The sequence below is a fragment of the Rhinoderma darwinii genome, chromosome 2, assembly GCF_050947455.1.
Source record: "Rhinoderma darwinii isolate aRhiDar2 chromosome 2, aRhiDar2.hap1, whole genome shotgun sequence".
NCBI lineage: Eukaryota > Metazoa > Chordata > Amphibia > Anura > Rhinodermatidae > Rhinoderma > Rhinoderma darwinii.
Genome location: NC_134688.1, coordinates 236,276,307 through 236,303,782, shown reverse-complemented (window position 1 = coordinate 236,303,782; position 27,476 = coordinate 236,276,307). Strand labels below are relative to the sequence as shown.

The 27,476-nt window shown below is 41.9% G+C and overlaps 2 protein-coding genes across 4 annotated transcripts in view; one reads left to right on the top strand and one right to left on the bottom strand.

The window, feature by feature from the left end:
• The window catches only part of REPS2 (RALBP1 associated Eps domain containing 2), a 216,437-nt gene that overhangs the window by 143,325 nt on the left and 45,636 nt on the right, over nt 1-27,476 (top strand). For all 3 annotated transcript variants that reach the window (XM_075852974.1, XM_075852973.1, XM_075852975.1), the window contains 2 exons: nt 21,994-22,057; nt 22,602-22,744. In XM_075852974.1, the coding sequence (XP_075709089.1) occupies nt 21,994-22,057; nt 22,602-22,744 (207 nt within the window). The remainder of the gene's footprint in view (nt 1-21,993; nt 22,058-22,601; nt 22,745-27,476) is intronic.
• LOC142741006 (cyclin-dependent kinase 5 activator 1-like) lies at nt 8,894-14,468 on the bottom strand. Its single transcript, XM_075850413.1, has 2 exons — nt 14,333-14,468; nt 8,894-10,556 (listed from the first exon to the last, which is right to left on the bottom strand). The coding sequence occupies exon 2, from the start codon at nt 10,522-10,524 to the stop codon at nt 9,718-9,720; it is 807 nt and encodes a 268-aa protein (XP_075706528.1). The 5' UTR covers nt 10,525-10,556; nt 14,333-14,468; the 3' UTR covers nt 8,894-9,717.

The following is a 27,476-nucleotide window of genomic DNA, read 5'->3' as shown; positions in this document are numbered from 1 at the left end:
TTTGGCCGAGCTGTTTAGTTATATTTCCCCAGCTAGCCTGTTCCACATTTACTCCATGGAGGCCCATATTAAGGTTTTACCCAAACCAGGGAGTTATCTTTCTTTTTGTTAAAATCTCTAACCCATTTCCCATATCAATTGCGACATCAAACTTTTCTCTAAGTTTCTGTCTACAGTCCTTTCATCTGTTATTCCATAGACCAAGGCAAGTGGGGTTTGTCCTAGAGATAGAGGTCACAGATTAAATCATTTAAACCATTAACCTAGTGTTGTATGCCAGGTCCAGGTGTTTCTGTATACATTTGTGATCCGTGTAAGCCTAGCTGCAACAAAATGGGCCGTGGGAAGAAATTCTGGGGAATGTAAATGTTCTTTATTAATCCCATATGCCCTGAGTGTAGGTGATACCTTCCCAAGTCAAAACAGTATGAAGCATGGATATACCCCATCCCTGTATTCTCCATTTATGCAGAGAAATATGTCTTCTGATTCATCTTTCTTATCCATTGTGAAAGATTTTGAAAGCTTTTTGGCATCTACCTTAACTACTTAAACTTTCTGCACTTTACAATGACTGCCTTACAGAACTACTGTAAAAAAAATATATCTCTTCTGTATGAGCGAATAAATGTAGTTGGAGATACATGTCTAACCAAGACTGCTATATGCTTGCTTGGGGATGATAATATTTCTTCCAGCCCCGTATAAGTAGAGTTACTTTTACCAAACCAAAAACCTTGGGGGCTATAGTCAACTGTTTGAACGACTGGCAATATTGTGAAGGGGACAAACTGTAAGCAGGGTCGCCTTTACATGTTATGCCGCCCTAGGCACTGGGATTGAATATACATCATTTAGTAGCCTGTCACTTTTCTCAACACAAACAATGTTTTTCATTTGTGTTGGGAAAAAAAGGCATGATCTTTTTCTCATCGTTTTTTTTTTTTAACTAATGCTTTGCAAAATATCATCTAAATAATTTCAGCTACTTTTCATCTTAGAAATATATAAATCCTATTTTGGCTAAGGTTTGAAAATATCAGTAATTTTTTTTATGATGTAATTGATATAGATATCACAATAAATATGAATATCATTAGTCCAATTTGTAAGACATGCACACATACACATAATTACAGACAGGGGTACACACATGCACAAGCAAAAAAACACAAAAAACACTCATTATATTGCTGACCCCTAAATTATGCTTCCCTAAGCATCCACCCCCGAGTACCTAGTGGCAAATACGGCTCTGGCTGTGGGTCTCTCTGGAGAATGAGATGTCCCAATGGCTGCTCATTGCCCTCCTCTGGTTGCAACCCGAGGGTATGATTTTTACTAGGAATTTTATGCTCCCCATACAGGTCTAAGGAGAAAAAAGTATCTGCGCTCAGAATTCGCAGTATAAATTGACATGCTCCAGATTATAAAGTCGCACTGCTTCTGAATCTCCACACAAATTATGTGCGGATTTTAGCCACAACATGGGGATGAGATTTGTTGAAATCTCATCTACATTGCTGCTACTGAAAACGCTGCATATTTTCCGCACGTTAATCCGTTGCAGAAAATCAGCAGCATATCCGGCCCGTGGGAACATTTCTCTTAACATCCTTGCTAGCATTCTGGGACTTTTATCTCCCAGACCTGAAATTTGACACCAGGCCATCTTGCTGATTTGGGACTCTACAGTATTTTTCTGATAGTTTGCTGCAGTAGTTTACACAAACTCTCAAGGAGCATTGGCTTATGAACAACTCAGATTTTTTACATTTATTCTTTGTTTCCTGCCCATCTTTATTAATGGGTTAATGGGCTCTTTGCATTGAGCTTCTGACAATCCAGGTGTGTCTTGCAAATATTTAAACTCTTGTTATGTATTAACTCAAGGTTGCCATCCTTCACCTCTGGAAGGTAAAAGAAATTGGGGATCTTAGAAGTCTCTAAAAAGCTTTGAGTTAAGGCATGGACAATAGTTCGCAACTTGTCGCTTACACCCATGATGTCCTGCCGACAACGATAATTTTCAGGGTAGCATAAAAATTAAATCAGCCGACAAACAACCATTTGCTCATTCATTCGCTGATCGCTACTCTGTTTACACAGGGCAATCATCAGGAACGAGTGTTTGTATCAACGCTTATTTGGCGGATTATTCGCCCGTGTAAATGGGCCTTAATGTTATGTTTCTCATTATTAATCATTTTCTGTACTTTCTTCTTATCTCTGTTGATCTCTACTAAAGTGGCTATCGGGGACATGACTTTGGAAACTTATTTACCTATGCCCTTTGGCTATTAATTGTAAAACTTATGTGTGTTTCTATTTACTTCTTATGCACTTTTTTTTTAATAGTTAGCTTACCTTCTATGTACAGTAGGTTACATTGTTACATGGTATTTTTTTAATCATAATTTGTATCAGCAGTTTATTTTGGTCTGTTGAATTAATCCTACCGTGCCGCGATATCTACAGTTCCTAGCCGCTGTTCTCTGTAATGGGGCTGGCCATAATGCACAGTTTTTACAGCCACCCATAGAGCACCATATTTAAACCCCGTGGTCTATGTCTAGGTAATACCTTGCTGATACCCAGCTGTGTCTGATCATTGTTGCTTATGTGTTTGATCCTCCAGTACGACTCAAACCGTTTCCTTACCTCGGCTGCTTCAACTTTGTTTCTAGTTTATGCGCCCCTGTACAAATTTAAGGCTACCATAGCACTCTTTCCTAATCCTGCCTAGTTTGTGACTTTTTTCTGTATCCTTTGGTCTGCACTCAATTGGTTAACTGGCAACTACTCGCTCCACTAAGTTTTTCCATCTCGGTTCCATTAATGTTACCGAGATACTCAATTACCAGATAAGGAAATGTGATTCTGTTTCATTTTTTCTCTTCGATACTTACAGCTTTCTCAAAATTCTCTACTCCTACAGGTACAGTTTATATACTTTTTAATGATGGTCCATCAATTTAGAATATCTGATAATCCGACAGACCCAATAAAAACTGTAAAGGAATTTTACAGTATAGGCTAAACTTTGCCTTAAAAATACCTATCGCCTCAATAGTTACACTGGAAAGAATGTCAAACCCCAAAGTTAGGAAACTCCACTGTAACCCTAAGACAAAAACTGTCGTCCTGAGAGTTTGCTAATTTGACTCTCAGCCAAGGGTTGTTTTTTTTTTTGTTTGTTTTTTTTAACCCCTAGAAAAATGCTGGGAGTACTGACAGTGTTGCCAGCTTCTTTTATATGACTGAGGTACTTTTGCTTGATTATATTTTCATGTAATATCCTGGTTTGAAAATGGCAATTAGCAGTCACAGATGGGGCCCACTACCTAGAGGTTGGCATCGTCTTAACATAAACATGATAGACTGATTATCTATTGATATAAATTAATATAGTTTATGATGCATGTTGCCTCCAGGTGGCCAGGGCTGCCACAGTACTTGTCGGAAACCACACAATGCTGTCCTTGAACGCAACATATCTGTAATTCTTTTTTCTGACTTGCCTTCTCCAGTGCTGATCTCAGACTCCCGAGATAGCTGCATTTAGGTGGATGCTGGTTGACACGTAATTTCTTGGTAGAGGAGTAGAGAACAGTGCAAGAGCATGTAATGATCCATGCATTGTATTATGGTGGCACTCTGACTGGCAAATTTATATGTACACTACTGTAGCAGTAAATACTCTGTGGCACTGCCATGAAAATTTACCTTTTTTCTGGACACTGATATATGGCTAAACCAAAATGATGTGATCTTTATTGGTGGGCACCACTGTGTACTATATGTGCCTTAGTGTGGGGACAGTCTGCTCTGAGCACTACAGTTTGGAACAATTGAGGTTTGTCATTTACATCACTTGGCATTCATAACACAGGATTGTTTTAGAGTTATAACTTGATCTTGGGGTGTTGTCATGACAATCATGGTGTGGCATACTGCAAAATTTGTGCTGGCACATGCTTCAATGCTTCTATGTTTGAGGCTCCTGGAAGGTAGCTAACAACTTTTGTGGCATGTGAAGACATTGCTAGTTGAGTGGAGGACCCAGGTATAGGCTTTGCATTTAGGGCCCAAGACAGCCTAACTAAGTTTCTGTGTACATCTCTTTAAAGTTAGGGTTGTTTTCTTTGAAGAAAAAACATTGTCATTCTGATGAATTTTACCTGTAATCATTTCACCGGCTCATGAATATTGTATTGGAGTTCCGCACCATCCAGTCCTCTATTTTGATAGCTGACTGGTTTACCAGAATGGCATCACATTCACTAGTGAACAAGATTGGTCATGGCCCCACTTAAAGCCATTGTCGCATTTACGTACTTAAATCACTGTCTATGGATAATGTTCACCAGCTATTTTTATTTTTTTAAAGGTTTCTGCTTTTTAGATCTGCTATGGTCAGTGACTGTAGCTCCTATCTCACCAGAGCCACAGACTACTGTCCTGTTCCCTTCCCGTTCTTTACACTGCATCTTATTTTGTTCAGATTGTCTGCTGTGTATAAGCACATGCTGCCCAGGACATTAGTGCATATAATACTGATCCCATGGCAGCAAGAACAGAATGATTATAAACTACAAGATTCTAAACCTCTGGTCAGAAAGTTAAGGTTATCAAGAAATTGTCACACATAAACTGTAGTAAATGAAATTCAATATGGGGCAATCCTGGAGATCCACATAGTTTTATTCAGAAAATTGCAAACCCTTGACTTATTTGCACCTAATTATACAATTTTCTAAAAGAAAAAAAAAAAATTCCTTGGAAACTTTGTTTAACGGAGTATTTTCAAATAAATAAATATTTTAACATAACATAGTTTTTTACACATGAAACAGTAGGCCTTGTTCTTATGCTGCTATTGCCTTCCGTCGGAGGTATACGTTAGGAAGTATAGTTATACAGTGGTATACGTGGTCCAAACCCCAAGTGGTCGAAGCACTGTGCCAAAGAAAGCTTCTGACTTCACTGTCCAAATATGGAGCGTTATGTCAGGAGCTAGAATGCCGGGGTCCCCGGCCAGAGTATAGCAAGCGCTCTGGCCGGGGACTCCAGTTCTGGAGAAGCACTTGACATCATATATGGTTAGTGATGTCAAGAGCTTTTCAATGCCAGAGTCCCCGGCCAGAGCTTCGTAAGTGCTCTGATCGGGAACACCGGTCGTTGGGAAACTCCTGCTACAATACCAAAGTCCCCAGCCAGAGCGTCAAAATTGTTCTGGCCGGGGACTCCGGCCCTTGGGAAACTCCTGACGTCCCTGTCCATATATGGACAGTGATGTCAGGAGTTTCCCAGTGGCCAAAGTCCATGGCCAGAAAGCTTCTGATGCTCTGCCCTGGGACGCATTGGGAAGCTCCTGACATATACTTTTAACATATACCTGTGACGGATGCCATACGGAAATAATAATCTTTATTTATATAGCGCCAACATATTCTGCAGCACTTAATTATTTAGTGGGTTCATGTACAGACAATATCAGACATTACATATTGACAAAACTAATTTACAATTCAAACAAGAGGAGTGAGGACCCTGCTCGCAAGAGCTTACAATCTATGAGGAAATAAGGGAGACACAAAATATAAAAAAGAGCTTGTAAAGTACGATGGTCCAGCCATCTTTTATACACATGGGGTGGTACACATAAAGCTGCATGAGCCAGTCACCAGCCAGTATCCATGTATGACGGACATGAAGTGCATTAGGGTGCAAGGAGTGTGGGGCATACTGATAAATAAGGTGCTCAAGTCCTCATAACTAATGTAAAAGGGGGGCTAGGGAAAGTTAGATTAGGGAATGTTTTAGGCCTGTCTAAAAATATGTGTTTTCAGAGCACATTTAAAACTGTGGATGTTGGGAATTAATCTGATTTTCTGGGGAAGCGCATTCCAGAGAACTGGTGCAGCACGAGAAAAATATTGGAGACCGTAGTTGGAGGTTCGGATTATGGTTTATGTTTATTTAAGATCGTTCGCAGACCATAGACCGCGAATAGGGTGGTAGACAGAGATGAGGGAGGAGATGAAAGGAGGTGCAGCACTGTGGATAACTTTGTGGGCGAGAGAAATAAGTTTGAATTTACTTCTGAAGGGTATGGGCAACCAGTGCAGTGACTGGCACAGGATAGAGGCATTGGTGTAGTGGTTGATCAGAAAGATGAGCCTGGCTTCTGCATTAAAGGGGTTTTCGGCCGAAAGAGGTGAATTCAGACCATGAAAAAGGTTATATGGTCGTGACTTACGAAAACAGCGTAACTCGCTGAGCTACGCTGATGCCGTAAGTCCCATAGTAGTGAATGGCAGTTACGGAAGCAGCGTAGAATGCGAGATACGCTATTTCCATAATTACCACTCACTACTATAAGACTTACGGAAACAGCGTAGCTCAGCGGAATTCACCACCTTCAGCCGCACCACAGAGCAGCTGAACGGGGTTTAGGGGACCCCCGTTCTGGAAATAGGTGCAGGTCCCAGAGGTGGGATTCGCATCTATCTGACATTTATGGCATATCATGTGGATATGTCATAGATGTCTCCCATGGGAAAACCCCTTTTAAGAATAGATTGGAGAGGGGAGAGTTTAGTGAGTGGAAGACCGACTAGTAATGAGTTACAGTAGTCAAGACGAGAGTGAATCAGAGCAACAATGGGAGTTTTGGCTGTTTCCATAGTAAGAAAAGGGCAGATTCTGGAGATGTTTTTGAGGTGAAATTGACAGGAACGTGAAAGTGATTGAATGTGAGGAGTAAAGGAAAGATCTGAGTCAAAAATAACCCCGAGACAGCGGGTGTGCTGCTTAGGAGTTATGATAGTGCCACACACTGAGATGGAGACAACTGGTTTAGGGAGGTTAGTAGATGGTGGGAACACAAGGAGCTCAGTTTTAGAAAGATTCTGTTTTAGATAGAGAGAGGACATGATGATAGAGACAGCTGACAGACAATGACTGGTGTTTTGTATTAGAGCAGAGGTGATGTAATGGGAAAAGCCATATAATTGGGTGTCATCAGCGTAGAGATGGTACTGGAAGCCAAATCTGCTGATGGTTTGTCCAATAGGGGCTGGGTAGAGAGAGAAGAGGAGCCGACCTAGGACTGATCCCTCAGGAACCCCAATAAAAAGGGAAGGAGAAGAAGAAGTAGAACCAGCAAATGACACACTGAATCAGCGTTCAGAGAGCATCCGTCACCCATAGGCTTTCATGTTAAAAAAAATATTTTTTGCAGGATCCCTCAGGTTGGAATAGCATAGTCTACTACTCTATTCCATCTTTTAAAGAAAAGGTAGGACACTCTTTTGGTCTCTGTCGGGTTACTGGAGCCCTATGGACACATTTAGCGTGTACGGTGAGAGTTTTCCCGACTTACACGCTAAATGTAGGGCTAAAACATGTGAACAGGGCCAGGTGCTCTTTAAGACTGGAAATCTTGAAAACTGATAATGATGGCAGTGTGCACTAGAGTATGAATGATGAGTATGAATGAGGGTATATTTACATTACTTATTTTCGGCCATTTTTAAGGCCGTAAACGGCCGAAAAATTGCTGAAAAATCGGCAGCAGAACGCCTCCAAACATCTGCCCATTGATTTCAATGGGAAAAACGCCATTCTGTTCTGACGGGACTTTTTTTTACGTGGCCGTTTTGAAAAATGGCCGCGTAAAAAAACGCCCGTGAAAAAGAAGTGCATATCACTACTTGATCCGTTTTTGGAACCGTTTTTTATTGACTCTAGAAAAAACAGCTCCAAAAACGGCCGAAAAAAACGCAGCAAAAAGCGGGAGTTGCTAAAAAAACGGCTGAAAATCAGGAGCTGTTTTCCCTTGAAAACAGCTCCGTATTTTCAGAACTTTTTAGTAAGTCGTGTGAACATACCCTTACAATTTCAGCCCAGGAAAGATACCATCAACCCAGTACAATGGGGAATTCACAGCACCATCTGATCTAATATTGGATTTTATTCCTTTTAAGTTCTAGATTATTATCATAACTTCTCATTGTTTTTTTGTAAAAAGGTAACATTATTTTGTTTTATTTAAAAATATTTGTATTTAAATATTTGTATTTATTTTTTTCCATATTTTTTTCAAACTATAGTAGCTAATTAATGTCAATAAATTGCCTATTCTTAATTGAACATTGATTTATCAGTGCATCTTTCTTTATAGCCATCATAAGGACATAAGTGTACAAAATTCTATATATTATAACATATCAAAATATTTTAATCTTGTAAATTATAATACATTTTCTTAACTGTTAGGCACCTAAAGCCCATTTCCCTTGACATTTCATGTGTGTCATAAAGTTAATGTTTTGAAAGACGACGTAATTTTTTGCTTTTTATAGTTGAAAGTTACACCATTTTTTAATTTAACAGTGGCTTATGACAATTATTACAAAAAAGCTATATATAAAAAAACACCCTAAGACCCTGTTCACACAGAGTTTTGTTTCAGGCAGAAAAAGATTTTGACCTGCCTGCAAATTCTTGCCGCAGCTTTTGCTGCATTTTTTGCAGCGTTTTTCAGAGGAACCACGGCAAGAAAGAGCTCCCGGAAAAAAAAACGCCTCCGCCTCCCATAAGGCCTCCTTCACACAAAAACTTTTTAGAGCCTTTAAAAAAGCATTTAAAAAAGGCCAAGAGTTTCAAGCATTTTTAATGGAGTTTAATAAATGTGTTTTTCTGATGTTTTTGAAGTCCCATAGAGAAGTCTATGGGAAAAACAGCAGTAAAGAAACGGCATACCTAGAGCATGCTGCGTTTTAAAAAAAAAAAACACATCTGACCCCAAAAACACTACAAAAATGCCACAAACGAAAACACTGTGTACAAAGGCTTCAGAAAATGCAGAAACAATCCCTGGGTGCATAAAAGAGTTTTATTGACCAATATTCTTGGAGCGCTGCTTCCATCCGTGGTTTTCAAGTAATGTAAAGAAGGTGAAGTAGTCATTTACCTTGTAGCTATCACCCACCTGAGAAGGCTTTCTCATTGTGCAGCTTTATTTCTCTGCATTTTTTTATCACATGCTTGTATATAATGAGTTACGGCTGGTGGGGGACCGTGAACAGGAGTTGATAATCCAATCAAAATCCCACCTTGCTCTGTCACAATAATAAATGCATCTACTGAGGGCATGTGGCTCAGCGGATGTCCCAGCGTCTCCTTAGTGATTCTGCGCATACACCCAGGCTCAAGCCAAATAGTATCATGACAGCATGTATCCATATAGTAACATGACAGCACGTATCCAAGTATTAACATGACAGCATGTATTTTAGTAGTAACACAACAACATGTGTCAAGGACAGAGATTTGTAACTTTGGCGCTGGCTCCTAGACCTGACTAAGATTGGTCCAGACATGGCAGAGGGTGGAGGGAGTAGTGCACAATTTAAAACCTCGGCCTTGAGTACCAAGTGTACCTCCCAAGAGACTGCTCTGCAGGAGTGCGTAGTCATTGACTGCTCCACTGAGACTGATCCTTGCTGATAGAGACCGGCACTGGGACAGTAAATTACATTTGAGAGCTCTGTTGTTGGCCGATTACATGTCACTTCCTGGTAGTTTGTAGACGATGGATCGAGGAGAAGGTTTTAGTTCTTTAATAGCTACCACAAACTGAAGCTTCGTTTCCCATTGGAGTGGTGTCTATTTTTGACGGAATATTGTTCAGAGATATAAAGTGTAGCCTTATCCGTGTGAACTTTCCTCTTTGGTCATCATTACAGGTAGTCCACTCATCAGAAGATTTTCGTTTGCTTGTCTTCCTTCAGCTCTAAGGCTCACAAACATCTGACTGTAATACTTTGGGTCAGTATTGAGACGCATTATCTTTGAGCTCATGTGAGCAATGATGGACAGACATTGGTACCAAAAGGTCTCCTTTCTGCCGTCTACAAGGAAGGGACCTAGTGGGTAGGAGATCTGGTGTCCCATATAGCAATATGACACATACAAGCATGTTAACAAGGTTGCCTTTAGTTCTTTCTCACTTGTTATCTCGGAAGAAATGACATCTCGGCAAAGCATGTACAGGAACACCACAGTGCCTGATGTTAAAAATCCTTGGCCCTGCCATCCTTGAAGGAGAAGTTGTCTGTCTATGCTTGTTATCCACTCTACTATATCTATTGGGGAAAGGTGATGCAGCTGGAAGCATCTCCGGCACAGAAAGTCCGCTAAACATTTTAGGATCTTCTTGGTGTATGTGTGTAGTATGATGCGCTGTGGAACATTAAATATTTGTTGCTCTTGAGTGGACACTTGATCTTTGAGGACTGGATATTCTGAGTCCATCTTGACGCTTGGTGGCTTAGTAGTTGTCAGAGTCTCCTTCAGATCAGCACTGATGACTGGAGTAATACTATACTTGCAACTGTTACTTGGTTCGTGGTGGTGTTTTCCTTTCCTTGTTTTCTGTGTGTCTTCATGGCGGGTCACTCTTACTTTGTTCTTTACATCGGGAACCGGCTTGCAGCAGCTGAAAGCTTTCCCCATGATTATTGAAGTCTAGATTCTGGATTCTATTTCTGTAGATGAAGTTACAACAGATGATTATTTCTGAGTTATGAAAAAACACATTACAATATTTAACCAAATGTAGGAGAAAAAAAAGTAAACTTTCATTAGAACAAGTCTGTGCCTATGGGCAGCTGAGCCTTAAAAGTTGTCTGCTCACATGGGTCATGGGTATATGCAGTGTGCTGTGAATATGCACAAATGACGTCAAATTTATTGAAATGGCACAAGCGGCATTATAAAATTTTTTTCAACTTGCTAATCGCCCTTTCATTCCTTATGCCAACTGCTGACATTATGTAACTATTTGGCTGTGTGAAGTAAAGCAGGGGATTTGTAGCTCTCTACCAATGTTATGGACAGGCAACCTCTATAAAGATATAAAAGGAACTTAAGCAGCACAGAATTTTTGACCTACTCAGGTAAAACTATCAATATCTGATTGGTGGGGGGCCAACTCTCGGCACCCTCGCCGATCAAATGTATCGATGGGGCAGCGGTGTTTGTAGGGGCGCTGCTTCCCCTTTATTCCTTATTTGCTTATATTGTAAATCGCCGACACACATGTAGCAGCGGTTCACAGTATTACAGTGAATGGGAGTAGACTGTAATACTGTAAACCTCCGCTATAAGTGTGTCGGCAATTCACAGTACGAGCAGTGACAGGAATAAAGAGGAAGCTGAGCTCATACGAGTGCCGTGGCCCCTTCAAAACAGCTTATCGGTTAGGGATACCAAGAGTCGGACCCCGACCAATCAGATGTTGATAGCCTATGTTGAGGATAGGCCATCAATTTCTTATGACTGGACAACCCCTTTAAGGTATATATGCAAATATATTTTCAATGATAGGATTGATTCTTCATGTTGAAAATCCATGTAAATGCTGCTGAGGATTTTCGTAAGTGGTGGGGCATGTGCCTTGAGTGCTAAGTACCAACTGGTAATTTTCTGGGAATAAGATAGTTTTACACTAAAATAAAATCTTTAATTGAGATCGTCATTGTCTACCGTAAATTTTTATATATTACGTGTCTATTTTAGGGTAATTGGATCAGGGCTAGTGCTACGACAATGATTGGTCAGGAGGAGCAGTTTTTTGGGGGATATTTTATGTGTAATTTTTATTCGATTTGTTTTTTTTTTTTTTTATTTTGTTATAATTATAGTCTGTACTTTTCTGTATACTTTTCCATTGTATCTGGGGCTGCACAGTTACAGGGTAAATGAACCCTGTTATAGTGACTATTGTCACTGTTAGGCTACGTTCACAAAGGGCTGAGACGCTGCATAAAGGTACACAGCGTATCCTCTCTCGCGGGTGTAGGGAATTCCAGTCGAAAAACTGCACCAAATTGTGGTTAATTTTTTGTCCGGAATGTCCGCTGCAGAAAACTGCTCGTAAAAAAACAACAACACATACTTACCTTCTGAAGTCCTGCAGACCAGCCTCCTAGGATGACGCTTAATCCCATGTGACTACTGCAGCTTGTAATTGGCTGCAGCGGTCACATGAAATAAAACGTCATCCCAGGAGGCCGGCCTGGAGGAAGAAACAAAGCATTCTGGGTAAGTACACATTTTATGCGGAGGAATCGCTGTTATTCTACCACAAAAAAACGCATGATCTGCTATTTGTTGCAGGTTTTACCTGCCCATTGAATTGAATGGGGAAAAACCGCAACACAAAAGCAGTGATTCCGAAATACAATTGACATTCTGCAGAAAAAAAATAATTACCCACAGGTCAATTTCTGAGCGTTTTTTTCCACTCATCATTTACGCAGTGTGTGAAGGGGATTTGTTCAAATCTCATCCACTTTTCTGCTACTGTATTATGCTGCGGATTTTCCACAACGAAATCCGTTGCAGAAAACGCTCAGTATTTACGCTACTTGTGAACTTACCCGTAGGGCTGTGCTGGGTCTAGTTAGACCTAGCAGCAGCCTCCTACTACCGGCATCCCGGCGATCATGTGACCAGTGTGAATGTGAGTACAGAGAAGACAGTGACCTACTCTCCAGGGTCCCTGACAGTCACTGACTGCAGACCACCGACATTGAGCTGCCCAATGGTTTGGAGAGCAAGCTTAACCTGCGCCATATATATAAGGTGGACGGTCCTCAAACGGTTAAATATGATAAAATATATAAACTTGTGAATGTATTCCTTATAGATAATTTGTTTTTCTTTAGAAATATATTTTATTAGTATCACTTCCAAATACAAAGTTATCAAGGCACCCCCACCCACCCAACCCTCCTGTCTCATGGGGTGTGAAAAAACCCCTGAAAAAAACATAAATTTACATTCTGATCCTAAATTCTTTTCCATTTAGACCATGTTTGCTTATATTTCAATAGCTGCCCTCTTTCTTCATAATACATTTTCTCTGAGATAATCGGTTTCGTCATTCTCCATATCCTACTACGAATAATTCTTCTTGCCATTTACAACACATTCAATGTTAATACAGCCTCTTGTCTCCCTTTTATTCCCATATTAGCTCCCAGAAGATGATTATTTCATCCAGAAGGATCCGTATTTTACAGTTTCTATCTACGGTATCTCGGCTATACGTTTTCCCCAATAAATATGGAGCTTGGGGCAGCGCCACGGTATATGGACCAGGTCCACATTTAGGTTTGCACATCTTGGACAAGGGTATTCACCACCGGGATTAAACATTTTAACTTTTTTGGTGTATAATAATACGCATCATGTATTATGGATAGCTGTGAAATTCTAAATACATTATCTCTAGTGGTTGCTGGCATCATTTTTAGCGCATTGATCCACTTATCATTATTTTGTGTATCCACCATCCTATTCCATGTAATGAAACTCTTCTTCACCTTATCTTCTGTATCACTACAATTTAGCATAGAATATATTTTTGCCGCCACCTTTTCTCTAGTTACAGAGTGTATTAAGAAATCAAATAGTTTGTGGTTATACAATCTGAATTCTCTCTTCCCATATTGTGACCTAATATCATATTGTACTTGTACGTACTGTAAAAAGTGTTTATCTAACACCCCATATTCTCCCTTAATCTTCTCAAAAGACTTAACCACCCTATTATTAAACCAGTGCATCATAAATGTAGCCCCCTTATCATTCCAAAACTTGACCCCTTGTAGAATTTCAGTGTCTGTAAATATATCACCCCAAACTGGGGTAAAAGGTAAATAGCCTTTAATCCCTAGTGTTTTATCCCTCACCCTGTCCCATAGTCCCTGAATCATTCCCCCAGTAATATTACTCCCCAATCGTGAGAGAATATTTGCTTCCATGCACATCACCATGCGTATTTTTTTTCCCTATTTAAAGATTTGACTGCCTTTACACCATTCAGTAACCCTTTATCATAATCCACCAATTGTGCTGGTTGGGTTGTAAAGTAACAGAGCTGAAAGTTGGATATTTTAACCACCCCCTTCTCATATGGCAATTTCAATATCGATAGTAAAATTCTAGATCTTTTACCACCCCAAATCAGACCGATTATAATTGCATTAATAGTTCTAAAGTATTTACCGGAAATCCATACTGCTCAGTTTTGTAAGACATATAATCCATGTGACAGGATCAATATTTGTACCAGTAAATTCTGGCCGCCATAGAAATTGGGGGTTTACACGACACCTTAATCTTTCCTCTTACTTTTAGAAACCAGGGCATCAAGTTCAAGGCGAGAAAACCTTCTATTTTCTCTGAAATAGTTATTAGCAGGTATTTGGTCCACAATCAGTATATTTGATGGTAACTTTAAGTATATAGATACCTTATCCAGCAATCCCTTATTCTGTAGTAGACCAGGAGGTCCTCTCTTCTGGTTCAGAAGATTGTGAAATGTATATTCTCTAAAAGTAGTAAGACAATAGAGATAACATGGACACTGCACACTGAGAAGCGTGAAGTGTTAGGTAAATCTGCGGTGAATCACTTGGATCTAGATGTCAGTGTTCTAGAACAATGATGTCACAATGGCAAAGGATATTTACTGGTTACTATGACAATGCCAACCTTGCTGTAGAGTTTCTATTAAAGGGGCAGTGCAGGATTAGAAAAACATGGCTGCTCTCTTGTAAAAACAGTGCCACTCCAGTCCACAGGTTGTGTGGGGTATTGCAGCTTAACTGCTGAACTGCATTACCAGACAAAACCCATGGACATGCGTGGCGCTGTTTCCGGAAGAAAACAGTCACTTTTTTTCTAATTCTATGCAACCCATTTAAGATTCTTTAGAAGGTTTGTGTCAAGGATAACCCCTGTCCATCCGCGCTATTAGGGCTTTTGAACATAATAGAAAATTAATTTCCGCTTTATGGGCCAGAGCAGAGAGATGCTAACAAACAACAGCTCTTGCTCTTAATGATTCCCACTGTTTATGTATTACATGGTCGGCCATCAGTGTTGGGCTGGGATGATTCCCCAGTAGATGTTTAGGGCCGCCACGTTTTACTGGCTACACATTTTAAAAAATCATCCAGTATCTAGCAGATATGCCGAGTCTTTCACACGCCTCTGACGCAGCCTGCCAGAGAGAAGCAGGAGCTCCACTAAATGTGAGTGACTTGCTGCTGTATTCCAAAGTAGCAGGAGGACGTAGGAGACAAACAAGAGATCGAGGGCCTTGGCCGGTGAGCAATGTAAAAGACTGAATGCTGCTCAGCCTGCTGCCCCCACTATCCAGGACTTTTAAAATTGAATGATAGGTCAATGGCAATGTTTTGGATAGGGGGGGGGTGGATTATACTTCAAGGGGATGTCTGACTCTGACTGCTGAGAGCTCTATTAGGGGAAATTATACTAGAAGGGGTGTCTGACTAGCTGCTGAGGGCTGTATGGGGGGAAATTATACTGAAAAGGAGGTATGACTCTGACTGCTGAGGGCTCTATGGGTTGACTTATCATGCAAGTGGGGTCTGACTGCTGAGCGCTCTATGGGGGAAATTTATACTTCAAGGGGGGTCTGACTGCTGATGTCTCTATAGGGGGACTTATCATGCAAGTGCGGTCTGACTGCTGAGCGCCCTATTGGGGAAAATTATACTGTAAGTGGGGTCTGACTCTGACTGCTGAGAGCTCTAGGGGAAAATTATACTGCAAGGGGGGTCTGACTGCTGGGGGCTCTATGGTGGTCTTATACTGCAAGTGGTCTGACTGCTGAGGGCTCTATGGGAGGAATTAAACTGCAAAAGGGGGTCTGACTTCTAAGGGCTCTATGGGGGATTATACTGCAAGGGGGAGGGCCTGAATGATGAGGGCTCTATTTTGGGGATTATACTGCAAGGGGGTGGGGGGTGTCTGACTGCTGAGGGCTGTATGGGGGGAATTATACTGCAAGAGAGGTTCTGACTGCTGAGAGCTCTATGTGGGGATTATACTGCAAGGGGAGTCTCACTGCTGAGGGCTCTATGGGGGATTATACGGCAAAGGGGGTCTGACTGCTGAGAGCTCTATAGAGGGGATTATACTGCAAGGTGGGGTCTGACTGCTGAGTGCTCTATTTGGGGGATTTTACTACAACCGTGGGTCTGACCACTGAGAACTCTATGGGGTATTATACTACAAGGGGGTGGTCCAAATTCTAAGGCTTTGTGGGGAATTATGGGGCGCATCCATATTAGGTGGAGGTAAACAGGTTAAAGGGGTATTCCCATCACAGACATTTATGGCATAGCTACAGGATATGCCATAAACAACTAATAGATTCAAGTCCTAGCTCCTACATTGAGATCGAGGGTCACAATTTTTGAGCCAAAAAAGGACTGGACAGAAAAGAATTGAGATGATCAGTCTTTTCTTTATACATGTTCTTCCTTTTGGATCCATTTCTGGCTTTGGCTAATAAAAAAAACTGTTCCAAAAACTGCATCAAAACTGCTTGTGTGATCCTGCCCAAACCCCTTTAAACAAAATTAGTTCTGAGGAAAGTAATGTGGAGCAGAGAGTAAAAATTGAAGAACTCTTTCTATGTTTTCCAGAAGGGAGAAATTAGGCCGCAATCTACCCATATATGCAAAATATTGCCTATATGAGTAGGAAATCTCTAGGAAAGGAGGGTTTGAGAGGGGCACATGTATGCAAAAAAATAAGATATTTTGTACCATTATTGCTCTGTTGCCAAACTGAATTTATTTGTGAGCTTGACATTGAGAAGTGTTTCCGCCTAACCAGTATAGCTGAGGGGTTCCTAATGGAGAGAATGAACCAGGCTGCTGAAACCGCCCTAGGTCTTAAGATAAGGTCTGTGTCTGTTGTACCTCCTTTCTCCTCCTCACAAGTATACCTCTTATCCGGTGTATAGTTGATATTAATGTGATAATAATTAGGAGCCTCTACCAATCATTATATCCATGCTAGACTGTGCTACTGGACTGTACTGTATTCCTATTGCCGTTCCCTTGAGCCTGAGAGTTGGTGGTAAGGCCGGATTCACACGAGTGTGTGCGTCTTGCGCAGGCAAAAAACGTGACGTTTTGCGTGCGCAAAAGACACTTAACAGCTCCGTGTGTCAGCCCCGTATGATGCGCGGCTGCGTGATTTTCGCGCAGCCGCCATCATTATGACACTTTGTTTGGATGGTGCTTTTCTGTTTTCATTCATAGTTTTACAGCTGTTGCGCGAATCACGCGCGTCCCACGGAAGTGCTTCCGTGTGGCATGCGTGATTTTCACGCACCCATTGACTTCAATGGGTGCGTGATGCGCGAAATACGCTCAAAGAACGGACATGTCGTGAGTTTTTCGCAGCGGATTCACGCTGCGTAAAAATCACGCAACTGTCTGCACGGCCCCATAGTCTAATATAGGTCCGTGCGACAGACGTATATCCCGTTCGTCTGAATAAGCCCTCAGTGTGTTGGCAGTTGCCATTGCATGTTGTGTCCATTGTGCGGCCACTTGGTCCCAAAGACTTGTGTGTTGGTAACGAGAGCATCCTCCGCAGGGGTTTGGTGCATCTCAATGAGGGTCTGTATTAAACATAGTGGTATGTGGTAGAAAATGCCCTTCTGTGACCTGTGGCAGCATCACCATACATCCATGGACAAGGGTGTCCTTAAGCTTTCTGGCACATCCGTACCACAATGGAACTCTGCGGTGGTGATTTAGGACTTTTCTCCGTAAAGGTCAGATCAGCCTTCTATAAAGTCTGACTGATTGTTATTTACTTCCAATGCTCCACTGTGTAGATTAGTCTGTATACTTCACCAGTGGCCTAATTACCGCTGTAGCAGCCATAGCGGCTGCTCCGGAGCACGTGGCATGAGGCGGCCAGTTGAGGATGCTTTGGAAAAGCTCCGTTCGTCGTGGGAACCGAGCCTAGGTGAGTATAAAGTTTTTTTGTTTTATTTGTTTGGGGGACGCTATCTACAGGGGGGTCTGTATGGCGCTATCTACAGGGGGGCTTTATGTCACTATCTACAGGGGAGCTGTATGGCACTGTCTACAGGGGGGCTACTGTATGGTGTTATCTACAGCCTCGGGCTGTATGGCACTATCTACAGGGGGCTGTATTTCACTATCTACAGGTGGGCTGTATGGCACTATCTACAGGGGCGGCTGTATGGCACTATCTACAGAGGGGGCTGTATGGCACTATCTACGGAGGTGGCTGTATGGCGCTATCTACAGGGGGGCTGTATGATGCTACCTGCAGGGTGGGTTGTATGGCGCTATCTACAGGGGGGGGGGCTGTATGGCACGATCTACAGGAGACTGTATGGCAAGATCTACAGGGGGGCTCTATGGCAAAATCTGCAGTGGGGCACTGTTTTCAGGGGGCCACTATCTACAAGGGGGATGTGTGGCACCCAGGGGAGGGTGGCCCAGTCAGAGAGTTCCAATATTTAACTGCCCTTACAGTAAAGAATTCCTGTCTATGATGGTCGTGAAACATTCTTTATTTTAGACACAGGGGATTACCCCCTGTCATGGTTACAGGCCTATGTATAAAAAAATTCATTACAAGTATCTCTGTACTGTCCATTTATACATTAGTGCATTCTATTTGGATCACCCCTAAGCCGTCTTTATTTCTAAAGTGAATCACCCAATATTTGATAACCTTTCTTCATACTGCAATGCACCTATTCTCTTAATTGCCATGTTTGCCATCCTCTGCACCCGATCAAGTTCATCTATGCCCTTCTTATAATCTGGTGCCCAAACCTGAACACCGTATTCCATGGTATATATCATTTTGTAGTTTAAGGACTTATGCATATAGCTGTATTCAAGGTTTTGTATATAGTTGCCAACAGCCTAGATTTTGGCAGGACAACCAAGCGAACTAAGTCGTCAAAGGGGTGGCGTTTATGTAAAATGTTTGAAAATTTTCAGTGTTTTGGGGCGTTCCCAGTCAGAACAGAGGCGGGCTTGAAATTTCCCTATTTAACCCCTAGCCTCACCACTCAGTAACTACATTGTCGCGGGAGGTTACTTCGCGCACAGGGACGTACAGTTACTGAGTCTTTCCCGGTGAACACGGAACCGGGAGGTCAGCTGTCTCTGACAGCTGACACTCCGCTGTTGCCGGCCAGTGGTACTTTGCCTCTGATTTTGGCAATTAGCATATGGGTAGCCCCCATGATGCGATCGTGGGGGTTGCCGATGTTTGTCATGGCAACCATAGGGCAGACAATGGCCTCCAGCTGGTCTTGATAGGCTACCTGTCAGAGTGACAGAAAGTCACTGAGTCGTTCCCCATGCACAGTCGGTGTGCACCGGCAACCGGGGGTTTAGCTGTCTCCGATAGCTGACACTCCACTTAGAAATTAACCCCTATAATCACCACATTTATGTGGTTTCTAGCACATCAGCAGCCGATGGTTGTCATGGCAACCTGCGACCAGACATAGGCCTTCAGGTCTGCCATGTTCGGAAGCCTAAGAGGACCCGCCTTTGGCTGGTCCTCATAGGCTTCCTGTCAGAGTGATGGATACATCACAATGACAGTTAGAATACATTACACTACATAGGTAGTGTAAAAATAAAAGTTATAAGTTAAAAAAAAAATGCTTTTTTTCATATAATAAGTTCACATATAAAAATTCACATATTTGGTATAACCACCCAAACTATAAAACTCTAATATTATTTTTCCCTCACGGTGAACACCGCAAAAATATAAAAAACAATGCCAGAATCGCTATTATTTGGTCACCACACCTCTCAAAATATAGAATAAAAAGTGATGAAAAAAGTCGGATGTACCCCAAACTAGTACCAGTGAAAATTACAACCTCTCCCACAAAAACAAGCCCTTACACAGCTTTTTTGACTGAAAAATAAAAAAGTTATGGTTCTCAGAATATGGCAACACAAAAAATTATTATTTTTTAAAAAAGTTATTTTATTGCGCAAATGCTGCAAAAAATAAAAAAAAACGATATACATATCGTATCGCCGTAATCATATCGACCCGCAGAATTAAGTAAAATTGTCATTTATAGCCCACCGTAAACACTGTAAAAAAAGAATAAAAAACATTGTCAGAATTGCTGGATTTTGGTCACCTTCAAAAAATTGAATAAAAAGTGATCAAAAAAATCGCATGTATCCCAAAAAGGTTAACAATGAAATCTACAGATTGTCCCGCAATAAACAAGCCCCCACACAATGTGCCCAGACAGCAGTTTCCGTCCACATATATGACATTGCCATACCCGGGAGAACCCGTTTAACATTTTATGAGGTATTTGTCTTCAGTGGAACAAACTGGGCACAACATATTGTGCACTAAAATGGCATATCAGTGGAAAATTGCAATTTTCACTTTGCACCATCCGCTGTGCATTAACCCCTTCGTGCACCATGATGTAATAGCACGTCATGGTGTGGGAGGTGATGTATGGAGCGGGCTCTCGTGCTGAGCCACTCCATACGCTGCGGGTGTCAGCTGTGTATTACAGCAGACACCCGGGACTAACAGACAGGAACACCTATCACGCTATTACAGAAGCATGTAAAAATGGCAATATTCTGCAATACATTGATCTAACAATCGGTGGTTCAGGTCCCCTAGGGGGACTAATAAAATGTGTAAAAAAAAGTTAAAGTTATTGGTAGTGAGAAAAACTATATATATTAAAAGTTAAAAAAAATTATTTCCCATTTTTCTTCTAAATTAATGTAAAAGAAAAAAGATTGGTATCTCTGCATCCGTAAAAGTCCACACTATTACAATATACCATTATTTAACTCGCACAGTGAACACGGTAAAAATGAAACAATTTAAAACACCAAAATCGCTGTTTTTTGGTCACCTTAGCTCTAAAAAAAATGTAATAAAAAGTGATCGAAAAGATGTATGTACCAAAAAATGGTAACAACATAAACTGCAGCTTGTCCCGCAAAAAATAAGCCCTCACACTCATACATCGATGAAAAATAAATAATTATACTCTGCTCTGGGACTCCAGCTCCGGGGAAGCACCTGACATCACTGTCCATATATGGACAGTGACGTCAGGGTCTTTGTCATTCGTCGGCGCACCCTGGCCGCAGATGACAGCCTCAGGGGTCGCATGCGACCGGCCCGTGTGTTTGAGAACCCTGCACTAGGTGTTCCTTTGCTTCTGATGCAGTGTTTCAGTCCATTACCACGCTAGTGGGATATTTCTAAAAAACTCTGAGCAATAAATATTGAGTTTCGTTTCTCAGGTAAAATCAGAAAAAAAAATATTGGTAAATTTCACCTTCACTTTGCTTTCATTCCTGTGAAAGGGTTAAGAAATGTTCTGAATGCTGTTTTGAATACTTTGCAGCTTTTAATATGGGTTGATTAAGGCCCTCAAAGCCACTTCAGAACTGGACTTGAAAATGTGAAAAATTGACTGCGAAAGTTCTAATCCTTGTAACGTCCTAGAAATATAAAAGAATATTAAAAAAACTATGCAAACATAAAGTAGACGTATGGGAAATGTTAACTAGTAACTATTTTGTGTGGTATTACTATCCGTTTTACAAACAGATACATTTAAATGTAAAAAAGTGCTAATTTTTGCACATTTTCTCTAAATTTTTGTGTTTTTCACAAATTTGAATTTATCTACCACATTTTTTTGCTAACATAAAGTACAATATGTCACGAGAAAACAGTCTCAGAATCGCTTGGGTAGGTAAAAGCATTCCGGAGTTATTACCATATAAAGTGACACATGTAAGATTTGAAAAAATCGGCTGTGTCCACAAAGCCAAAACAGGCTGAAGGGGTTAAATGTTGATAAGTTTGTCTGTATCACATGCAATACTGCACCCAAAGAATGATATGGGCCATACTGTATCTCTGCAGTTCAATTTTATCCATGGGAATAAATGACCAAAACATTTGTGATGTGCTCCATCGCAAGCCGTATTACGCGGTCTAAGAAATATGAATGTGTTACTGCCAATCTGTGCAGGCTGTGTAAAAATGCTCGTTTTCAATTATTTACAGGTGCTGTAGCAAGGAACTTCTTTACCAAATCAAAGCTTCCTATCCCAGAACTTTCACACATTTGGTAAGTACAGCAGAGCAGGTTACCTTGTTCCCACTTATGTTGGTGAACACTGCAGCATTCACATATGACATATTTCTTCATGGGATATATTGGGTCTGTTATCATTAAGGTGTGTGTAAGCCCCCTCAGCACTTTCACATTGCTGTATGTAGAGACTATGACAGTTCACAACTCATCCCATGAACATACATGCTGTCCACTCTTTATCTCTAATTTTTAATGTGCATACAAGATCATAGACAGAAAATATGTGCATAGCATTTTCTGGAATAACTTGAATATATGTTCGTCTCTGTATACAGTACACCGAGAGCCCGCACACCAAAAAACACAGAATTCTGGCATACATGCCGTGCATAACATTTATTAACTGTTTTAGACACTTTTTTTATTTTATTTTTACACGCTCGACAAGTAGGCGTGGCTTAGTGGGACAAGGGTGTGATCTAGCGGATAGGGTGTGGCCTAAAACGTGACAATGTGCGTTCAAAATACACCCAAACTTTAGAAAAACATTTTTTTATTTTGCTTTGTTCCCTTTCAGGGACCTTAGTGATGTTGACTGTGATGGTGCTTTGACGCTGTCAGAATTTTTTGCAGCTTTTCACCTTATTGTTGCTAGAAAAAATGGATACGATTTACCAGATACACTTCCCAAAACTTTGCTGTCTGAAATACTTAAACCAAGTAAGTGACTTTTTTTTCTTGAAAGTTTTCCTGGAACGCACTGAATTTGGTCTAATTTCTTGCATATTGCAATATCATACATATAGATTTCCATATTATCTCTTGGGGACATAAAAGCAAAAGACAGATGATGCTTTCTACGAAGCACTCGGCACTCTTCATAACACCCATTTATTGCTATCACTGGGGTCCCACATGTTATAAAAACCCTTTTTATGCTTTATATACAGCATAGACCAAACAATGGTTTTATCTGTTACATTTGCCAAGTGCCAAATATCCTTATTTATTGCCAAATAATATAAACCAGAGCTGCCTAGTATTTTTGTTGTGAGGGCTAAGTGAAAAAAAGAGACTACTTCCTTCTAGTAACTCATGCTCACCACCAATATTTTTGCAGCTGCTTACTAAGCGACCGCCTTTATCTGAGTTTGGGGTCATGTACACGCCAAGTAAGCAGGGCCGGCATTAGGATAGATGGCGCCCTGTGCGAAATGATCTTTTGGCGCCCCAACCCCGTCATAAAAAAATGCCCCATAAAAAAAGTATAGTTCCCCCATACAGTATAATATTTAATAATATAATATATTACAACCCCTGCAAGGACACAGTATTTTGTCTTCTAATTGAGCCCACAGTATTATGCCCCCTGTAATACCACTGCACAGTATAATGTCCGCTTAGTGGCCCCCAAAGAGTATAGTGCCCCTCCTGTAGATTTTACCATACAGCCTCCCTGTAGACAGTGCCATAATCCCCCACCTCCTCCTTGAAGATCGTGCCATACAGCCCCCCCCCCACCTCCCCCTTGTAGACAGTGCCCCCGAACAAAAACAAAAATTGTACTCGCCTAGGCCCCGTTTCCATGACGAAATGAGCTGCTCCACGACGAGATCCTTGCGTAGGCCGGCTTGATCCTGTAGCATAGCACAGCGTTTCCCAACCTTTTAGGACTCGAGGCAGCACTGGAAAAATAAAATTTCTTCAGGGCACCCCTACCAAAAATAGTTTAGAAAAAGGCTAAAAACAAGCACTACACTTTAAGGCCCCATGCACAGGACCATGCCCGCAATCATTGCCCGCGATTGCGGGCACGGCCGGACGCCGACTGCCACTCGCATTTTCGGCCCGTGCTCCCATACAAAGTAATTTACGAAACATTTATACGGCACGGGCACCCATCCGTAGCACTACGGAAAGGTGTCCGCGTTCAATGAAAGTGAATGGGTCCATTTTTGCGGACCGCAATTGCGGTTCGCAAAAACTGAGTTGTTTTTTTACGGTCGTGTGCATGGGGCCTTAGGGTGTGTTCACACAGCGTTTTTTGTATGGCAAAAAAAATTGTATTGACAGCGTTGTTTGACCTTTTTTTTGCGTTTCTTCTTAAGCCGTTGAAGCTAATGCAAAAGACGCAGGCAAAAAAGCTCCAAACAGGCGCCACAGGTATTTTCTGCCTCCTATTCATTTCAATTGGAGGTCAGAGGTCGAAACCACTTGAAGACCATCAGCCCCCCACTCACAGTAAAATGACTGTAGGCCTCCCACTCACAGTAAAATGACCATCAGCCCACCACTCACAGATTACCCCTGTAGATAATGCCACACAGCACCTTGTAGGTAGTGCCATACAGCCCCTTGTAGGTAGTGCCACACAGCCTCCTTGTAGATAGTGCCACAGAGCCCCCTGTAGAGAGTGCCACACAGTCCCCTGTAGGTAGTGCCACACAGCCCCCTGTAGGTAATGCCACACAGCCCCCTGTAGGTAATGCCACACAGCCCCCTGTAGGTAGTGCCACACTGCACCCTGGTAGGTAGTGCCACACAGCAGCCTGGTAGGTAGTGCCACACAGCCCACTGGTAGGAAGTGCCACACAGCCCCCTTGTATGTAGTGCCACACAGCCCCCTTGTAGATAGTGCCACACAACCTCCTTGTAGATAGTGCCACAGAGCCCCCTGTAGAGAGTGCCACACAGTTCCCTGTAGGTAGTGCCACACAGCCCCCTGTAGGTAATGCCACACAGCCCCATTTAGGTAGTGCCACACTGCACCCTGGTAGGTAGTGCCACACAGCAGCCTGGTAGGTAGTGCCACACAGCCCCCTGGTAGGTAGTGCCAAACAGCCTCCTGGTAGATAGTGCCACACAGCCTCCTGGTAGGTAGTGCCACACAGTCCCCTTGTAGGTAGTGCCACACAGCCCCCTTGTAGGTAGTGCCACAAAGCCCCCTTGTAGGTAGTGCCACACAGCCCCCTTGTAGGTAGTGCCACACAGCCCACAGCCCCCTTGTAAGTAATGCCACACAGCCTACAGCCCCCTTGTAAGTAGGGCCACACAGCCCCCTTGTAGACAGCACCCCCCTTCCTGTAGATAGCGCCACTGTAGCTCCCAGAAGGAGCGGAATCCCCGTGTGGCCGGGGATTCTGCTCCTGGAGCGCTCAGCTTGATGTCTCTGTCCATATATGGACAGTGACATTAGGGCCAATTCCTGAAGTGGATTCCCCGACCACAGCGTTGCCGACGCTGTGACCGGGGATTCTACTCCAGGAGAAGCCCCTGTCGTCTGTGTCCATTTATGGATGGACAGAGACATCAAGCGGAGCGCCCCAGGAGCGGAATCCCCGGCCACACGATTCCGCTTCTTCAGGGAGCTACAGTGGCGCTAGTACATAGCAGAGCAGGGAGATACCTCCCTGCTCTCCTATAGTGCCATCGCTATCGCTGTAGCGCCCAGGCCCGGCGCATGCGCCCTCATGCACGGTGTCGACACTAGCAGCCACTATGACTGCTACAGCGGTAGCGACACCACTGAGTGAAGATGCGCCCGGGCGGAAAGTCGTCGGGCCTGGACGCTTCTAAAACAAGCAGAGGAAGGGAGCCAGCGCAGCACCCCCTTCCACCTGCTGCAAAGGCACAGGTCGCACACCCCTAAGGCCGGCCCTGCAAGTAAGCTACTTGTATAGCATGTCCCAAAAATGGCCCCACCACCCATTCACCCCTCAGAATACAAATGCATGTTTAGCAGTGATTTTCAGTGCTATACATATAATCAGCTACCAGCAGCAGATCACAATGTGTTAATATATATACAAAGTCTGTAAAAACATTAACTTAAATTAAGGTGGATTGGATAAGTTGTTGGGAACCTAAGGGGCCCTGCCTACATACAGAGGACACAATATGCAGCTGGGATGGTGCCACCTGACCCAACCTCTGCCAGTTGCAAATGGACCCACCCCTACTTTTAGCTGCTTAACCCCTTCCTAACCTTGAGCCCCTGTAGTCAGAAGCACTGCGTTTATGCAGCATGGTGCCAATCAAGACACAGGTGGACAGTGCCAAAAAATCTAGACATGAAAGCATCATTTTACCTAATAGTTTAATGATTATTACATTTTAATGATTATTACAAAGCACCAAACATGAATAATCTTAATGTGTATCCAATATACTTTTTAAGATAAAATTACCTTTAAAATTGTTTGCTGTACCCACGCCACTGGAGTCAGTGGGTCTTGTCTCTCCGGTGTTATGATTGCAACGCAGTGGCAGTACCACCATGATGATGTCATATCATGTGATAATAGCAGCCAATCACTGACTGCAGAGGTGATGTTGGGTCCAAAGAGACCTTCTGAGAAAAATGGCATGCCTATGGCCAGTTTTAGTGGGGACTGGGACTGATAAGAGTGGATACATCTCTGTACAGAGCTACAGGATATGTTGATGCTATATAAATAGTGAGAAACAAATGAATACATTCTGTATACTATTTTAATGAAAATGTGAACGAAGATTAGGCAAATGAAGGACAAAATGAAATAGGAATATCAAGACAGCAGGAAGATGCTGTTAAACTAATTGATCTGATATATCCATTTGGAAATATAAAAATCTCAGTTACTGTTATATGATATATAGGCTTTTAAGTCAGATACGTTCCTCAGTAAAAAAAATATACATTAAAAAGGTCTTTGGTGTATATATAGATTGTTGAACAACGTAAGAGAAATATTAATGATACGTTTTAATCCTGTCCATATTCTTCCTTGGCTTTCATCTGTCGAGTATTTCTGAGAGCCTGTTGCTAGGCCAGTGCCTTTCTTCCATTAGCAGAATGCATGCAATGTATTAGTATTGTATAATTATTGTCTTATTAACATGACAACACCAAGGTAATATGGTAAATGTATCATACAAAATTATAAAAGATAGATTTATAAATGCTGCTGCTGTACCTGCGAGCGGACATTGCTGGCCGCATGTCTAGAATGAGAATTACAACCGCTGTAAGACAATCAAACAACATAAGAATATGTAACTGTTGGAAATGAATAAACTTACATGAGTTTTGCAAACAAATAAATAAACAATTCTATTTCCAGGCTTATAAGAAGGTGATAGAAAATTCTATAGTTAGATAATTAACCTTCCGTTGCTAAACTGTACTGAATAAATGAAACCTAGAACCTGACTGATTCAGTTAATTACATTGGTTATATTATGTACCCTCTGGTGGTCCTGTTACCCCAACATTTGCTATACTATTTCATGCGCAAATAATATTATCACTCATTGTATAAGTCACATCAGACGATACCTAACTACACTTCTCAAAAAAATTAGGGGACCATTTAAGTATCACAGTATCACCCCAAGTAAATTAAACTTCAGGGATATCAATCTGTTTAGTTAGGAAGCATAAGCGACAAAATAGACAATTTCGCTCTCCTTA

Coding starts and splice junctions, on each gene's coding strand:
- LOC142741006 (XM_075850413.1), bottom strand. CDS start 10,524: ATGGGGAAAGCTTTCAGCTGCTGCAAGCCGGTTCCCGATGTAAAGAAC.